Source organism: Peromyscus californicus, unplaced genomic scaffold (genome assembly GCF_007827085.1).
Source record: "Peromyscus californicus insignis strain IS unplaced genomic scaffold, ASM782708v3 Scaffold_8__1_contigs__length_139910024, whole genome shotgun sequence".
Classification (NCBI taxonomy): domain Eukaryota; kingdom Metazoa; phylum Chordata; class Mammalia; order Rodentia; family Cricetidae; genus Peromyscus; species Peromyscus californicus.
Window position 1 is genome coordinate 69,277,741 of NW_026294606.1, and position 19,930 is coordinate 69,297,670.

Genomic DNA, 19,930 nt, shown 5'->3' on the forward strand with positions numbered 1-19,930 from the left:
ATTATGTCCTTTTCTGAGTATATACAAAGAAATATTAGTTTTAATTTTATGTTCTTTTATAATATTGTATCAAAATGTAGGAGGGCTACTTGCAACAAATTTAATGTTCAATCCATGAGTTTTAAAGTAGAAAATGAATGCATTTATCATGTTAGAGTTCTAGGATTTAAATAATAATTGTTTATCAAATTTAATTTCCATTCTGTATTAATTAATGTGTGAATTTATCTCTTTTATTATTGTTCTATTGTATTTTCTACTTTACTCTCACATTTTAATTTTATAGTACGTTTTTAGTCTACCTATTTCTATTTCATTATTAGTTAAAAGTAAAGTAGTAGACATTTTGATTTACCTATTGCCAAGAAAATACAAGACAATGCCTGCTTTTATGTGCCTAGTGAATTATCAAAGCAAGAAAACTCTTCTTTACTGTTCTGAATAGGCAAACAGCTTTGGACATTTTATTCTGTTAAAAAGCATTGGTTTACAGCAACTTTGAGATTTTACTTTTGTACTTGGTGAAAGAATTTTATTCCAACACAGCAGCAGTGTACACAGTTGATACTTGTGAAGAGAAATGTGGAAAAGATTCACACTGATGCCGTCAGTTTCCTGCAATTGCTGCCTTACATGAATGCATTTGTTGCACTTTCTCTCTCATTATTCCTCCACCCTCTCCTAGAATATGAGTGAGCTGATTTATGTGCCATAATTTCATCCTAAAGTGCTGTCCTTCTGTTTGCATTGACTGGTTATCAGCCTTCATAAGTGACAATGTGCCAAGGGACGTACACCATCATTCATAACTGACATCTTGCTTTTGACCTTGCTGCCTTTTCTGATTATTCTTCCTGTCTTGTGCTTTCTAGGGACCTTTCATTCTCATTTTTCCATTGTTCTACATTCATCGAATTTTTTTTCTTTTTCTCCTTCAGAAACCAAATGTAGTGTGAAAGACGAGAAAATCGGTCATTGAGCGCTAAGTAGGAAGTCATCTTGAATATCATAGATTGGGATTTTAATTGGGTTAGTGATCCTTTTCTACAAAGAGTACAGCAAAGATTTTGCAAGAGTCATTCTGAAGGGCACTCTGTCAGAACAGCAGCTCCATAGCATATTCCATATAACCATATATTTTAAGTAAACCCCTGAATTACCTAAGACTTTGATCAATTACTGCATGTTCTAAGAAAGTTATCCAACTTTTAAAGAAAAATAACCTTTAGTGATGTTTTCTGCAGGTGGACTTTTCTGTCCTGCCAGCCGCTCCCCAAATAACCACACAAAGACTTAATAATTATAAATGCTCTGCTGATAGAATAGACTCATTTTTAGCTAGCTCTTATAACTTAAATTAACCCATTTCTATTAATCTATGTGATGCCATGAGGTATGTTTACCTCATGTGTGTACTTCTTATCCTGCTTGCTCTGTGTCTCATGGTTTCTCTTCTCTACTCCCTTATTTCCTCCCCTCTTCTTCCCAGCATCTCTCTACTGCAGCTGGCATGAGACTATGTGACTACGAAGCTCCATTTTGTGTGTTTGTAACCCTTTTTTAAGCTTTCTCAGGTTTTATCTAGATCTATGTCACCTGACAGTGGTACCATTTGTAGGCAGAGTATCACTGTGTCCTGGCAGCCACTCCCCAAATAACCACACAGAGACTTATTATTAATTATAAATGCTCAGCTGATAGCTTAGGCTCATTTTTAGCTTGCTCTTATAACTTAAATTAATCCATTTCTATTAATTTATGTGCTGCCCCAAGGCTCCTTTACCTCATGTACATACTTTCCATCCAGCTCGCTCTACATCTCATAGTACCTCCTCCAACTCTACTCTTCTTCTCCCCAGCATTTTCTCTGCCCTGAAAATCCTGCCTAACCACCTGCCAATAAGCTTGTATTAACAATGAGAGCAGCATGTCTTCATAGTGTACAAAACGATTATTTCACAGCACTTTTCTGTGTCAATTACCATTCATTCAATTTACCTATGCAATTTAAATCCATTAAAATTAGTAAGTTTAAGAATATTAAATGAGATGAAGCTATATATATATATATATATATATATATATATATATATATATAAATCCAATAGTTCCTTAGAGAAATTCTGAGGCAAACTTTAGCCAATGATAACAATGATGTGTTAGTCCAGAAAACTGAAATTAAACATTGAAGAACTCCTTAAACAAATGACTACTTAGTGTGTAAATTAAGTCATATTGTGTTTTAAGTGTGGGAGATCAAGATGTGAGGAAGATGGCAATAGCTCTTGTCTTTTTTTTTTCATTTTTTTCTTTTATTGAAAATAAATTCTTTTCTTATAAAATGTATACTGATTATAGTTTCCCCTTCCTCTACTCCTCCCCAACCCTCCCCATCTCTCTCCTCCTCTCCATATCTACTCCCTTTCTGTCGTTCATTAGAAAAGAACAGGCTTTTAAGAGATAACAACCCAACATGACAAAATAAAATATAATAAGATGAAGTTAAAAACTATCCTATTGAGGCTGGACAGAGCAACCAACAGGAGGAAAAGAGTTTCAGGGGCAGGCACAAGACTCAGAGACCCACTCGTTCTCAATCAGGAGTCCTATAAAAATACTAAGTTAGTAGTTATAATAGATGCATAGAGTACACACATAGACACAGACACAGGCACAGACACACACACACACATAAACTGGTGCAAACCCGTGTAGGCCCTGTGCTTGCTGCTTCAGTCTTGGTGCAAACCCGTGTAGGCCCTGTGCTTGCTGCTTCAGTCTCTGTGAGCTCATATGCACATTGCTTACTTGATAAAGAGGGCATTGTTCTCTTGGTGTCTTTTATCCTCTGGTTCTTACAACCTTTCCACCTTCTCTCCTGTGGGATTCCCTGGGATATGAGGAGAAGGATTTAATAAATACCTTCCATTTAGACTCTCTCTCTGCTGTAATGTCTGGCTGTGGGTCTCTGAATATGTTCCCATACTAGAGGAAGCCTCTCTAATGATGAGTGGATAAGGGACTGATCCACAAATATAGAAGAATATCTTTAGGAGTCATTTTATTGATATTTTATTTTTTAGACCAGCAGTGTTTGGTTTTACCCTAGGTCTCTGGACTATCTAGTCTCTGGTTGTTGGTTATCCAAGCAGTGTCAGGCATGAGTTCCCTCTCATGGAGTGGGAAGGTCCTTGTCTTGTAGACCATAAACTGTCCTGATGAAATCAACCAGTTTAATTTTGGAACATACAAAATGAAGGGAGTTTTAAAGATTAAAGCAAATGGGTGCAACATGATTGAGACAGAGTCAACTCTAAACATTCTAAAACAAGTTTCTCAAAGGGGTGACATTAGAAAAAGAAAAAGGTCAATCATTAAATACAGATTCTAGTCATTGCATTCCTATTATCCTTCTCTTTTTACCTTAAACTTAACCTAAAACTCATCAAATATTTGAAAAGGAAACTAAAATAATTTAGATAATTTTTATAAATAATTTGAAACCTACTTTATAGTCTACACATTCATTTATAAATGCAATTGTTGTCCCTTTTCAGACACACATGTGTGCTGGATGTATTCACTCTACACATCATTATTTATTGAATACCTGCTGTGTACAAGCCACTATGCTTAGTACTGTTTATCAGTTTCTCCCCATCATTTCATGTTTGCCTAATGATAGCAGAGCTATCTGTTAGTTAATCATGGCAGGGAAGATTGTATTTTTTTCACACTATAATGAAAAAGGAAGTATAGTGTAGTCTTGAATTATGCGTTAGGTAGTTATGTTCTTGTTGAGGCCACCAGTGAAGGCTGCCAAGAGAAAGTATTGAGAAAGCTGAAACATAAGTAGGAACTAACTAGGTTCCCGTTGGTCAAACCCAAGAGCATTTTGTATAAATGTCCCAAGTTAGTAGTGGGACATTAAAAGACTGATAAAGGGTGGCTTTAAGAGGAACAAAAAAAAAAATGAAAGGAAGCTGGGTATAGAATGAGGCTAGGGCACAGTTTGAGCCTTTTTATGTTTTAAATGTTTTTGTTGTGAACTTTATAGCTGAGCATTGCATCTACACCACTCCCAACCATCTGTCCCCTTCTATTCCCTCCTGTATCCCATGCAGCCCTGTCAAATACATGATCTCTTTTACTTATTATTGTTACATCTATGTACATATACATATGTATGCACACATGTACATACAACTCACTGAGTCAGTTTAGCATAGCAAGTATATATCTATGTCCATGGATGGTCACTTTGGTTTGGATAACCTTTGTGGAAGGTCATTCCTGAAGGAAATTGGTTCTAGCTCTTTAAGTAGTTGTTGACCACTCATTGAAGGTGAACCTGCAGGTGTCAAGGCAGGCAGTGATCTTCAAAGAGCTGAGAATAAAAACTCGGTTCAGACTGACTTCGTCAACCTAAATCAGACTGGGGGAGTCTGATGACAGGTGGTTTATTGTCAACATATTTAAAGCACAGAACAATTAGGGAAAATTTTCTAGGAAACAATCATTCCTTTTTTTTTTTTTTTTTTTGGTTTTTCAAGACTGGGTTTCTCTGTGTAGCTTTGCACCTTTCCTGGAACTCACGTGGTAGCCCAGGCTAGCCTCGAACTCACAGAGATCTGCCTGGCTCTGCCTCCCGAGTGCTGGGATTAAAGGCGTGTGCCACCACTGCCCGGCTCAATCATTCTTCTTCTAGGTCCACAGTAAAGGTTAATGTGTGACTACTTAGAAACTCATTTGCAAAGTACATGTGACCTTGAGAGTAGGTTCTATAGTTAAAAGGTCTGAAATCTAGTGTGGCCTCTGACTGAAATAACATAAAGGTCAGCAGGCCATAAAGTAAATGTGACATCTCCCCTAAGGATAGGTTTCAGCAACTGGGATCTAAAGATAATAATGGTCTAAGGAGGCAGAGTCTGGAAAATTTTGGTGAGGTCTGCCTTTATAGCAAAAAGTGGGTAAGGTCTGCCTCTACAGATAGAAAAATGTCTATCAGGTCATTAACAATATGCACTTCCAGACTTCTGGGTGGAAAACAGGTGATTCTTCCTTTGAGGAGAGGCCCCTGCCTGTTTAATAGTGCTGGTCCTCTAGTGCTCTATGGGCAACAAGGACCTTTGTGCCCCAACCATCTGTAGCTCTTCATCTATGGATAAGGCCATATGGAAAACCGTCTGAACATGTTGGCATGTAAACTGATGCTGTCATTATAGTGATCTTAATCAGGCAACCATAATGGTTGAAATTTCATGGGTAATTTTCCCTGTGGTGTCTAAGAGACAATACCAACTCAGACAACATTCTGAGCCTTGGGCTCTAACAGTCTTTAAGGTCCTTTTCAGTGATTTTCCCTGAGTCTTCAGTTTAGGGATTGCATTGAAGATGTATCAGTTGAGGTTGGAAACCCTACCATTTCTTATTCTCTACATTTTGAGCAGCTGTGGCTCTCTGTAGGAGTTTCCATCTGTTGCCAGTTACTGTAAGAATAAGTGCTTGGAATACAGTAAGAATTGACTTTGGAAAATGGCAGCAGTAATTTCTCCTGTTGGATGTATGGCCCCTCCAGGCATGGCTAGTTGACTAGGTTTACAGGATCAGGTATGAGTTCCCTCTTATCAAGAAGACCTTAAGTTAAATTGTATAATGTACAATAAATGGAAGAAATACTTTCAAACCCCTATGAAACCAGTATTACACTAAACCCAAAACCATATAAAGATACAATAATAACAAAGTTACAAACTGAATAGAAACATACATTGAAAACATAATCCATTATAAAGCAAATTGGCTTTATCCTAGAGATGCAGGGATGATTCAACATACATAAGTCAATAAAATCTAATAAACCATATAAATGGATTTAAAAATAGCTATTACATGATCATCTCAATGGATGCAGAAGGGATCTTTGACAAATCCTCACATGCCTCATGATAAAAGTCCCAAAGAGAACAGGATTTGAGTAGCATAGCTTGACATAGTAAAACACAGATAAAACAAATCAGTCAATATCAACCTAAGAGAAGAAAACCACAAAGCATTCCCCTAAAATCAAGGACAATATAGGACTATCTTCTGTATCCACTCTTGTTTAATATAGTGTTTGAAGTCCTAGCTAAAGCAATGAAACACAAGAAGGAAATCAAAGGAGGAGGGAGAAGGAAGAGGAGAAAGAGGGAGAACAAGAATGAGGAGAAGTCATCAATCTGGACCATTTTAATGTGAGTTTGGTTCATCTTCTAATTCAGCAGTAGCAGCCTGAAGGTCTCTGAAGGACCTGTGATTTTATAAGATTACTTTATTGGCTAGTTTTGTTAAATAGACATGTCAGTTACGCTGATAATGAAAATGCACACTAGTTATTTACACATAATCTACCTCATCGACACCAGATACTATGTAACAGCTGTTTTACAAGAAATGCTAGAATGCCAGAATCTGGCATTTCTGGTCAAGGAATATCTTGATTACACCTTGGGTGAATGATTGAATGACCTCAGATCTTGGGTACTGAGCTTCTTGATATGCAAATTCAGCATATGATGATTGACTTTTACCATTGTGGAAGAAAATACTTTAACCGTTTATAACTGTATTTGAAGATCTAAAGACATCTGCCATATTTGTGTTATTGATTCTGATCATGAAAATGGAATATAAAGGTGAAGAAGAAATTAACACCTGTCCGGAGAATGGAAAGACTCAAATGAATGTCATGTATGAGGCCACTGAGTTTATTCTAGGCCATGTTAAGAATGTTCTTCTTAATGCCAAAGTAAGACCCTTTGAGGGATATTTTTCAGCTTTGAAATGACAAATCCACATATTTGTGTAAGTATGGGGATATGTATTTATATTATCCTTGTGTGAATAGGAGAAAATATAAATGTTTTCATATACCATTCGAAGTTATGATGCTATATTTAGAAATCCTCAGTAGCACAGCAAGTTGGGTTAAAATAAGCATGATCTACAGAAATGATTTGTACAACTCCAGCTTCACTAATTTTATATTATTTCATCTGAGAGTCTTATTTTGCTTGCATGAACCTATGAAGCATATTTTCAACAAATAAATTTGGGGTTTATAGGCTTGCCGTTCCAGCAAGAAAGTGAAAATATTCTGCCTAAAATAACTTCATAACAAACATAAAATGAATATTTTATAGTGTCTGTGGCCACACATCCAAACAAAGGGTGCACTGCTTTGCCTCTCATGTCTTAAAAAGACAGGAGGCGCTAACTGCAGATTTACCTTCAGATATTTGCTAGGAGTTTGCAAGATGTTTCTGTGCAGATTATCTCATAACATTTTTAGGTTCGTTAACTGCTCTTGGTGTCCATTTTATCTTTTAATGTAAAGTGTCATTAACTTATATATAAACATTAAATATGATTATGCCTATAGTTTAACAAATGAGTGTGAATTCTAACTTTCCATATTAGTCAGTTGATTGATACCATTTGTTTAAGATTTATTCATTTTTATGTTGTGTACATGTGAGTATGCCTGAATGCATGTATGTACACCACACACATGCAGGTACCCATGGAGGCAAGAAGAAGGCATCAGAGTCCCTGGAACTGGAGTTACAGGTGGTTGTGAGTTGCCTTGTGTGGCTGCTGGGAACCAAACTGTGTTCTCTGTAAGAGCAGTAATTGCTGTTACACACCGAGCCACCTTTCCAGCCCTGTTCTCATGGTAACTGACTTGAAGAATGTTTTCTGTTTAATAAAGGTCTTACTATAAATACTAACCATTCTCATAGATTTCTAAAAGATATTTTATCATAACTGTAGAGGATTTTCATGCTAATAAAAATCATCGACATGAGTTGAATCATGTTGTGGTCTAGTCTTCCTCTGAGGAACAAGGATCAATCTTGGCTTCTATGAGATGATTCAGTTTGCAAATTTATGAAGTGAATTTTTTTTGCTGTCATTTAGATTCAACATAATTTCTGCATAGTGTCGAATCTCCTGGGGTATCATTGATTTTATTATCTGTTTGTCATCATCATGCTTGTTTAAAAACATTTAATGTTTTCCCAGTTGATGAATTTAAAAAAGGTTAAGTCAAAAAGAATTTATGAACACACTAGATATACAAAATACATTTTATTTAATTGGAATATTTAGAGACTATTCCCTCTGTGTTTATTATGTTAAATTGAGTGAAGGTTAGTAGTTCTAATAGTTATTACTTTCCTAGCTTTACAGATTTGACTTCATAGATCATAGCTACAAATAAGATCAGTTCAACATAAATGTATTAGTAATAAATATTATATAATATGTGTAAATGAGCAAAACATTAAAACTTGTTAAGTGATTTTTTATCTTATAAAAGTTTAGATTGATATAATTTCAGCAAAAATAGTACAGGAATTGTCCATCTATCCCACATTCACTTATTTTTATCATCTAAAATCCAACTGGTTGTACTTGTCAGAATTATTAATCCAAGGTTTTACTTAAAGTTCATACTTAAGATATAATTTCTCTGTTTTATACTCAATTTTTTAAAAATATTGTGTCACTTATGTCCTCCTAACTTCCTCTGAAACTTTTCTTGTTTGGGGTGATTTTTGCAGTTTTGAGAAATACTAGCCAAGTGCTTTATATAATGTCAATCCCCCATCATTTACACTGGAGCTTCTCAGCAACCCACAGCCAAAGGGTGAGAATTTAAACTCCATATCTTCATCAGCAGACTAACTCTGATAATTTTCAAAATTATTTAACATAGGTTTGTCTCTTTCCCCCATTCATTTATTCAATGTATAGTTTATTTATATCTGTTGAGCTTATTTATATTTGTTATTACCATAAATTCATTATAAAGCAATTTTATGATTTATTTTGTTCATTTTTTATACTTTGGAGACTATAACTCTTCTACTTTGCTTTTCTAACCCTTTGACACATCCCCCATCCACTTGGGTCTTTATTTTGCTACTTTCTCACTTTCTGGCAATATAAGACACATCAAATTCAGGTATGCACTTGGTCCAGTTCTAGTCTCTTCTGTCCTACCAAGATACGGTATCCTTGATGGTCTGATCTTATTTGCATGATTTCTCATCTGGTAGTGATAGAAAAAATATATGATTTTGTGTATAGTAATCTAGACAGTTCTATGCATACATTCACACACACACACACACACACACACACACACACATATATATAAACATAATTACTTCTGTGTCATTATCTCTTCATATTATATAAAAATAAGTTCACAGTATCTCTAAATGTGGTCCATTATCTCACAAGTCCTTCAGATCTCCTCCTCTATCTTGTTTAAAATCTTTCATTCAAATAGCAAGAAATTTCCCCTACCATTTCTTACCTATGCTTTTAAAATTTTTGTATGAATTTTCCATACTAAGTCATGCCTCTTTATGCACTTTACTAACTATAGTACATTGCTGATGTGCAATTATTTTTCTTTTCCTTACAAATCTTTTGTTTACAGATTCATTATGTCTGTGAGTTTGTTATACACATCATTCATGCATTAAGACCAATTTGTCAGATTTTAAATCATTTGGACTATTCAACCTCCTGAGTAATACATTAAGGTTTTTTTTTTAATACTGTAGTATTACTTGGGTTTTGATAGATGCTCAGTGTCATATGTTTACCATTGCATTTAGTGTTGTATAGGAACTTAGTATTGTATAGGAATGTATTTATTGGAAAGTTTCCTGTCATAAAAAATACCCACTATAATTCACCTAAACAGTCACCTTCCTATATTCCCAAATTACTGCCTATCACAATATCTTTGTTACCAGTGCAGTTTTAAACCATCTAATATCTCGGCAGTTGCATTTGAGAGTGTTTACGATGTAGAACAATGGTTCTTCAAATATTGTAAACATTATATAGGCCAGGGACACAAGTCATGGAAGGAACATGTGTTTAAAATAGTCAAGGTTCTGTGTTCAATTCCCATCCCCAAAATATACAATAACTATTTGCAATGAATGTGTGATTGTTTGTTCTCAATGTTCTGTTCCACAGAGAAATGACATCAAAAAAGACAAGACCATAACTTGGTGACAAATTCTCTCAGTTTTCCTTCATTTAAGAAAGTTTTGAGGGGACCTTGTTGCAACCTAGTGTAGACAGAAATGTAGGGTCTCTGCTCAGGTGGAGTGAAAACAAGATTTGTTTTCAGAAGTGTTTGACTGTGGTAGAGTGGTTACTGTCCAAGTACTGTCTTTCATGCTAAACTTGCCCCCTTTGCAATATTTTGACTACAATGACCAGTCAGTGATCTTGGATTATTCAAGCAATTTGTTTTTCATATTTAATTTGTATAAACGATGACAAATGGACACTGTCATCCTACTACTTTGTAACTTCTTATTACCTGACATTCCTAGTTAGTCCGCCTTCTACTATTACTCCATTTCCCAAGTCTTCTAATAGTTTATACCCAAGGAATTTAATATTTATTAGCAGGAAATAAGACATTGCTAAAATATTTCCTGAAGAAAAAAAAAGTGACTCAATGGGTATATCATTGATGGATAATTAAACAAGTGATTTAGAATCTGGGAAAAACCTTTCAAATATGATGAAGACGTCAGTGAAGAAAAAATGGTATTTCTCAAATGGTTTGGGATAAAGTATCCAATTATCTCATGAAACTTTGTATATTTATATCAAACATATTAGACTGAACTACTGAACTAATTTCTCATTAACACAACTTTAAAATGGGAAGTGGCTTTATCTTCCTAGTATTTCCCATTGCCTTTCCTCATGAAGAGGGAAGATTCAAGTGACTCATGGAGGCAAACACCTTGTGATGTCTCCAGAGCAGTGCACATGACAAGGTAATCTACTCAAAGCTTAAGAAAAGCTTAAAATATGGCGAGTAACCATTTCTCCCATTTTTGAAATTTAACCTATTAATGTACATATATTTACTTTTCTTTCTTTATTTCCTCAGGAATCTTGAATTAAAATCCATGCGAATACAATTGTTATGCCCCTGGCCAATTAGTGGCAAAATTATAGGATGGATGTCAGTGACATTTATCATACAGCCTTAGAAAGAATTGGAATCAAGACATTAATAAATGAGTAGATAAATAAAGAAGTTGGAATTTATTACATCCCCACCTTGTAAAAATGTATGTGTGAGAGAGGGGGTCAATATAGTAATTTGTTTTTATGAACTCTATATTAGACCACTTAACTTCCACAGGGTAGGCTCCATCTTCTCTCCATTTGATTCAAGAAAGTAACATTGAAATTGTCAATATATGAGCATTGTATGCTTTCTGAATAAAGAAATGAATAGATAGGCATATAAAAAGAAATATACATTAAGGAGAAATTAGGCAACTATAGGAATAAAAATTGATGCTATATTCAAAGATTTTATATAAGACTATATAAAGTGTTAGGATATATTAGAGTGATGTTTTATGATAGATACCACATTATGGAAGATTCTCAACATAATTAGCTCTCATTTTCTTTTATTGTTTTTATCCTTGTAAAAATCAAAGTGAACACTTTGTTCAAGTCTCTCAATCTTTTTATTTTTAATAGAAGCCTCATTATAAGATTTAAGAAATGATTCATATTTTATTAATTAAAGGGATCACATGACTTTCTTTGATGTTATTTGTTGAAATCTCTTTTCAGGCTTAGCAGGTCTCAAGGGTATTGTATGAGTTACAGAAGTGGATGCCTGGGAAAATGTTACAATTTATGAATTAAGACAGGCTTTCATCAATATCCTTGTCTCTGATATTCTTAAGTGTCAGACAGATCTCCTCGGTTTAATCTTTAATTTAATTTATCATCCTTTTGATTCTCAATCACTAAAACATCACTGAGAGTCAAAGACTAACCTTGAAAAGAACTTCTTTAACCATAAGAAAGATATGAAATTCCTAATGGAATTTCTGTGTGAATCCCACCCCCATTAACGTAGATATTTCACAAGTCTCTGGGGATAAGTATATATTAGGAAATAGTATTAAAAGCTTTATCTGTAAATTGCTAGTTGTTTTGCAAAATTAATTTTACATCAATGGATACATAGTTTCACCTTCTCTTTATTGCCTCTAATACAAATAAATAGAACAAGTGTATATAATACAAATAAATAGAAAAATAACAAAAAGAACAATTAGATCAAGTATCTATTTAGCCTCCACAGAATGAGGCATTGGACACATGCCCTAATTCTCCAAAGCAAGAAATTACAAATGTATAATTCCTTTGGATCCTTTCTTCAGACATTTCTTTTTGTAAATTTCCATATATCCTTAAAATACAAATAAGTTCTATATTTCATAGCTGTGCATTATAACTTCATGTGAACATCATACCTGATTTTCTAGATGCTATTTTATTAAATACTCGCCTGTTTCATTATTTGATTACTACCTTCTTTTTTTGTTTTTGTTTTTTTCGAGACAGGATTTCTCTGTGTAGCTTTGGGCCTTTCCTGGAACTCACTCTGTAGACCAGGCTGGCCTCAAACTCACAGAGATCCACCTAGCTCTGCCTCCCGAGTGCTGGGATTAAAGGTGTGCGCCACCACCACCCAGCTGATTACTACTGTCTGAGCTCAAATTCTCATCATGACTTCATCCAGGAAAAACAATGAAACAGCAGCAATTAGTATTGGTGATTTGGATCCTAACAATAAGTGCAATGTGATGATAATGTTTTCTCTTTTGGTAAATAGCCATTATGATGATCTCTTAAATCATCCTGTCCTTGTTTTTCCGCTGTTGTTATGATAAAAAATAACCTGAAAATAGCAGCATAGAGAGAAAAGGTTTATTCTGCTTCACATTTCAAGGATACAGTTCATCCTGCAGGGGAAGTTGAGGCAACAGGAGTGTGAACCCACTCCTTACATTCACAATCCCAAGCAGAGTGTGCCGAACCCATGCAGCTCTGTGTCTTCGTTTTTTACAGTCCAGGATGCAAACAAGGAGCAGTGGGTAGGTCTTGTAGCTAGAGTTTTCCTGCCTGGCCCACAGTCAGGACTAATTTCTCTCACCTGCCAGTCCCACAGCCGCTCAGACTCAACCAAGTAAACACAGAGACTTATACTGCTTACAAACTGTATTTCTGTGGCAAGCTTCTTGCTAACAGTTCTTATATCTTAAATTAACCCATTTCTATTAATTTATAAGTTGCCACATGGCTCGTGGCTTACCGGTATCTTAAAATCTTCTCATGGAGGCTGGCAGCGTCTCTCCGCCTCAGCCTACCACTTCCCAGAATTCTCTTCTCTGCTTGTCCTGCCTATACTTCCTGCCTGGCTACTGGCCAATCAGTATTTGATTTATTAACCAATCAGAGCAACACATTTAACATACAGAACATCCCACAGCACAGGTCTTCCCATCTCAGTTAGGACAGTCAAGGTAACTCCTCATAGGCATGCCTGGAAGCCAATATCCTGTTGGTTCCGTCCAGTTCTCAGGAAAAGCTAGAACCAAAACACCACAAAGCACTGTGCACAAGCAAAATCAGATGAGTCTCAACTGGCTTTTCTGATGGCTTGATGTAGGTGTTGGTTTTTTACTTGCCCATTAGGGTTATGGTAGATATCAGATCATGTTACAATCCTAGAAGCATTCACATATTTGCATGTTATAGTACTTCTTGAACCTTCATTATTCTGAGGAAATTGTAGATGAATTACTAAATGGTCTTAATATAAATGAAATACACGGGAGTCGAGTATTGGGGTGAAAGATCAGAGAAGCAGAACAAGCCACAGCTAACCTCACCTCACCAACTTCTTCAGCCGATCCTGTTTTCTCAAACTGGAAAGCCTCTGAGTCCTCACATGAATAGATCTCAGCTGAACTGCTGCTAAAAGCCTAAAAGCTTAAAAGCCCCTAGTTCCTGGTCCTCACGCCTTATATACCTTTCTACTTCCTGCCATCACTTCCTGGGATTAAAGGTATGTGGCACCATGCCTGGCTGTTTCCAGTGTGGCCTTGAACTCACAGAGATCCATATGGATCTCTGCCTCCCAAGTGATAGGATTAAAGGTGTGTGTGTGTGTGCTACCATTTTCTGACCTCTATGTCTATCTAGTGGCGGTTCTGTTCTCTGACCCCAGATAAGTTTATTAGGGTGCACAATATGTTGGGGGACACAATATCACCATAGGAAATATTGGCATATGTCATTTTTAAATTAACTTTTAGTTTGAAGAATTATATCCTGAAACTGATATAGCTGGTTCACAGATATTTATAGTTTTGAAAAATAAAAATATTGTGATTATGTAGTAATAGAATATTTGAAATCTGACTGACTTGGAAGCATATCACATTCTTTCCATGTTCAACTCGATGCATAGAGATAACTGATTTCCCATTAATCCTTTTGCCTTTTGTTTCCTTCTCTGTGTTAGTGAACAAAGCACTTTAGGAGGAATGTGTAACCAGAATAATTAGATACAATGTTTTAAAAGTAGGAAAGTGGTGTCCAGAACTATAAACTCAGTAATCCCGTAATTTCTTTCAGATTCTTATCAATACTAAGAATTTTGGTTGTATGCAAGAATAGGTGGATTTAACTCATGAGTACACTGTCATGATACTACCCCTGCAAATGCTAAAAGCATGTTCACTGCTAATCCCACCAGTATTGCTTTAGGAAGATGTGCAGGTGGGTGAACATGTCTGTTTTGGTGAGATAAAGAACAGCATGGATGTAAGCAGAGCTCCGCTGTTTTTGTTTTCATTTTGTTTTTTATTGATTCTTTGGGAATTTCACATCCCAATCCCACTCACCTCCCAGTCCCTCTGTACCCACTCCTCCCTCTTGTAGTGCTCCCCACAAAGGAAAGCTAAACAAGAATAAAAATAAACAATAATTTTTTTTTTTAAAAAAAGGAAAACAATGTGCTCCTCCGTCTTTCCCACCTCTCCATCGCTTCTTCATTTTAGAGGTGTTGGGAGCTGCTCTGTATCCTGCAGTAGACTCTTTTGCCCACACAGCTTGACTTGCAAATGTTCATTGTGTAATGAGTTGTTTGTAAGGTTCAAGGCCTCTGGCTTTGGTATATCATCAAAACTGGACCTTCACTGAAACTCCTCTCGGATATCCTGTTGTCCCCAGTCATGGCGGTCTTGTGGCTATGGTTTTGCAGGATCAGTCCCTTCACACACTCCAGCAGGTCGTAGATGGGGTAGATATTGGGGTTTGCCTGCTCCAAGTCTTGGATGTGTGCCTGGGTGGCAGCTGAGAGTGGCCTCTGAGTTGATCAGTCCAGGCCCCTGGGACAGCTCCTCTCAGCTGAGGGGTGGAGCCAGCTCTCTCAGGGTGTGGTAAGGTGGTGGGACAAGCTTTCCCACTAGGGTCCCTTATGTCAGGGCTGTGAAGGTTCTGGACCAGCTCTCCTATGGGGTGGGGCAGATCACTGGAAATTTCATTGGTTAAGAGCTCCTGTACCATGCAATATTTCTTATTATTAAGTGCTTTAGTGATCCCACTAATGTGAACCTCTTTAATTTCAGACAGACAAAGGACTGTCAGAAGTATGGCAACAAAGCAAGCCAGACCCTGATGATCACTGGCAAAAGGCCACCATCCTGCTGGGAAAATTAAGAAATTTTGAGGTCATATTTCAAGGCATCAGAACAAAGGATCTAGGAGGTGGAGCTGCAATTGATGATATTGAATTCGAGAACTGCACAACTGGTGAGTCTCTTGGTAGCCCTCCTATCCAAAACCACACTTAGATTGTGACTGTTTGAATCTTTGCTATATGTTTATAAAATGTTCTCATTCTATGAATTTTGTCTGTATAATAAACCAATTGAAAAGTGCAGCTTAATAACTGTAAACTTTAAAATACCTATTAAAAAGTAATATCAGTCCATAACCATTTGGGTTACTATAACAACTTGTGTCATAAACTTTATGTCTAAGAAAGACAGAAACTTACTGTACGTTGGTCTAGATGCCAGAAACTGAAACCATTATTCCAGTTCATGGGAGGTTTGGAGACAGCACCTGTCTGCTGAGTCAGATGGCAGAAGGAAAAATTCACTCTTTAAGGCTATGTTTGTATATTAATTCCTCATGACCCACTCACATCCTCAAATATTCTACCTTCTAATAACATCATTGGAAGTTAGGACCTCAACAGTGAATTTGAACAGGATTAAAACAGTTTAAAAGTTCCAATACTTTCTCATTGTTCAATTGCAAAATAACTCCACTTCCATATTATGACTTTTCTATCATGCAGAAGTTTTTCCTCTTAAATTTGTTTTCAATACAGTATAAAATGTAAAGTCTGAGATTTATATTCATATCTTTACCTTACAGTAACAAAAAATAAGCCAAAAAGAAAACAGACTGGAAACTGGTTGCTAGTGCATGCATGAGAAATAAATTTAAGTCCACATCAAGCAGAATCTGAATTGGGAGCTATGCTTAGGAGATTTTAAAATGCTGCTCCAAGACTAGACTTACATTCAGACAACAATGTGAAATAATTTTGCAATCTTTTCTGACACTTCTAAGTGTGAAGTCTAGCTACAGATTTTCTTTACAGAACTATCTAGTAAATGTCAAAATAATTATAGATAAGTTTGTACCATTTTAGTTTGCAAAATTCTTTAAGAGGAATTCTTTGATTTAATTTCCAAAATAGTCCTGTGTAATACATACTGCCAATGAAAGACACTCCTGTGGTTTTCTGCTCCGACCCACTTAAAAGCAAGCCTCTGGGAAAGAAGAACTAATCCTTATGTGAATTAATTTTTCTGTTGCTCTAATATTAAAATATCATTTCACCAAGGGAGTTCAAAAATGCAACTTTGGCATGAGTGATGCTATCTGTCCACTTTATGAGCAGTGCTGCTTCAAAGTACTCTGGTTCATTAGAAACAAACGTTTTGAAACTTTGTCCTGCTCCCCATTATTTCTAGAAAAGACAGGTGTTCCTCAGTTGCCTGACACATGTACATGAAGTGAGGTTTCTTCATGAATCCCTTATGACCTTTGGCCCATATAGCTCTGGATTTCTAAGACTTGCCTGATAGGACTTGGAGATGTTTAGGAGCTGATGCTTCAATAAATAAAAGTACACTTATGCACAATAATAATAATAATAGTAATAGTAATAATAATAATAAAAAAGAGAAGGTATTTTTTAATTGTGCTTTATTAAATAATTTCTCAGTAAATTCCCTAGCAATACATTGATTAGGGATCAAATTCATTTTTTTAAAAATAAGCCCAAGAATGGCCCTTTTATAGAGTTTGTTTTAGCTTACAACATGAAATATGTGTCTTTTTGGACAAGTTAATATAGAAGCAAATGCTTGCACATAGCAAAAGAGAATGATATCATAGCCCCATTTTTTTAGTTGCTTTAAAAAGACCCATATACAAATCTTACAGAGTCCAACACCCATTCAATAATAAAGGAAAAAGGAAACGAATATATAATGAAAAAGAAAGAAATGTCCATCTTTATAGTTATAAAAGTTCATAATTTATAGGGATGCCCATTTAGGTACAACCATTTCCTCATTGTAACCATTCACCTGATACAGACCATACTATTAATGCTAAATAGCATTTGTACCCAGTTCTACAACAAGACCCCTGGGCACTCACTTGCTCTGTTTCTTAACTAAAAGCAAGTGACATAATTTTTTTTGCCTTAGTTTTGTTGCCTACAAATTACCAATGATGATGTTCCTATCTCATAGTGTGCACATGAGGATTCAGTTACTAATTCTCAATAAATCGTATAAGGCATATTTGATGTCTTAATAGTTGTTAGTTTAAAAATGTATACAAACAACAGGAAAAGGCTATGAATTGTCATAGTAGTAAAAATACTATATCAACACTCACAGTCTGATTCTCCTCAAAACACCAATTTCCACATGCTTAGCAAATATCTCATGATTACTGAGGCTGAAGAAAGTTCTGCAAGACTCAGTACGTATCTCCTCATAGCAGGGTTAAATGTATGTCACTTAGTGTTCGGCAACCGGATTTTTAAATTTCCCATTTTATTGCATCATTCTTGATTCTTACCACCCCCCAACACACACACACACACACACACACACACACACACACACACACACACACACACACGCATGCACATGCACACACACAGATACACACGCACACACACACACACACACACACACACACACACACACACACACACACATACACACATACATTCCCAGTGTGTTGTCCCTGGATAGCCCATTTTTGGGACCTTTCTGTAATCTGCCTCCAAGATACCAATTAACCTAGGTTCTCAGGGTAAACATCCAATAGTTCTATAAATTATTCCATTTTCTTCAGAAAATATAAAAATCTAAGTGAGTCATTCCCAGTTTCCAGTTCAGGAAAAAGGAAAGAGAATATTTAGGGAATAGAAAATATTTCCTGACTATTTCTGGAAAAGCAACAGATTTGAAGTGAAAACAGGTGTCATGCTGATCACCCCGCATCATCCTTGATTAATCCTGAAATTGGGAGATCATAAAGCAGTGATTGCTGTGTATAAGCTTCACAAATAAATACATCTATATACAGAACCCAGTAGAATTTGATGTTAAAACATAATTTCTATATTCTATTTAAGTAGTAAGTTCTGTTTCTGCTCAATGTATGAGTGCTGCATTATTTTAAAATAAATATTAGAGTAGAGGAAAAATGATACCCAGTGAAAAAAGTAAATATCTCACCCCATTAAAATAATTAGAAATGACTTTTACTTTTAGTAATGACCAGCTACAGAGTTTATGACTTTATAATATGAGGATAAACAAAGTGAGGTTTATAAGTGGGAGGTGGATGAGTGGAAGAACAAATGAAAATGTATCTACAGAGACAATTTGTACAAATTTTGATAAAGTATGAAAACTAAGAATTGACAAAATTCCTTTTTTCAAGGATTTTTATTCTGGTGGCAGATTGAAGTACTTAAAGTAACATCCAGTGTTGTGCCATTCAGTGACGACAGGTGTCGTAAATGACATAAAAAAGTGATAAAGAATTACTACCCTGACAAAAGTAGTAAGAAACACTCAATTAGAAGGTTGCAGTTGGACAAAGCCTAAATAAAATTAGAAATCAACCATGAAGACATTTAGGGATGTCTTGAGATGGGCAGATTTAAGTAAATACCTTTCTAGAGCAGAATAATGGTAGAGATAGTTGTGGTCCATGGTGTACAGAATTTTATCCTTCAAAATCAATGCTTGCTGTGTACAAATTTACTCTTCCAGCAATGGGAATAAGCAAAGAGATGCTAGAGGGACATGTTTTTATTTTATTTTATTTTATTTTGCAATACAATTCAGTTCTACATATCATCCACGGATAACCTTGTTCTCCCCCCTCCGGCCCCCCTCACCTTCCCCCTAGTCCACCCCCCATTCCCACCTCCTCCAGGGCAAAGCCTCCCCCTCGAACTGAGATCAACCTGGTAGACTCAGTCCAGGCAGGTCCAGTGCCCTCCTCCCAGGCTGAGCCAAGCAACCCTGCATAGGCCCCAAGTTACAAACAGCCAACTCATGCAATGAACACAGGACCCGGTCCCACTGCCTGGATGCCTCCCAAACACATCAAGCCAATCAACTGTCTCACCCATTCAGAGGGCCTGATCCAGTTGAGGACCCCTCAGCCATTGGTTCATAGTTCATGTGTTTCCATTTGTTTGGCTATTTGTCCCTGTGCTTTATCCAACCTTGGTCTCAACAATTCTCGCTCATATAAACCCTCCTCATTCTCGCTAATTGGACTCCCAGAGACCACCCGGGGCCTAGCCATGGATCTCTGCATCCAGATACCTCAGTTGTTGGATGGGGTTTCTAGCACGACAATTAGAGTGTTTGGTCATCTCATCACCAGAGTA

At 36.2% G+C, this 19,930-nt stretch overlaps 1 protein-coding gene across 1 annotated transcript in view; it reads left to right on the top strand.

Annotated features, from left to right (window-relative positions):
• The window catches only part of Malrd1 (MAM and LDL receptor class A domain containing 1), a 605,236-nt gene that overhangs the window by 384,222 nt on the left and 201,084 nt on the right, over positions 1 to 19,930 (top strand). The window contains exon 28 of the mRNA XM_052729219.1: positions 15,546 to 15,729. Coding sequence (XP_052585179.1) covers positions 15,546 to 15,729 — 184 coding nt within the window. The remainder of the gene's footprint in view (positions 1 to 15,545; positions 15,730 to 19,930) is intronic.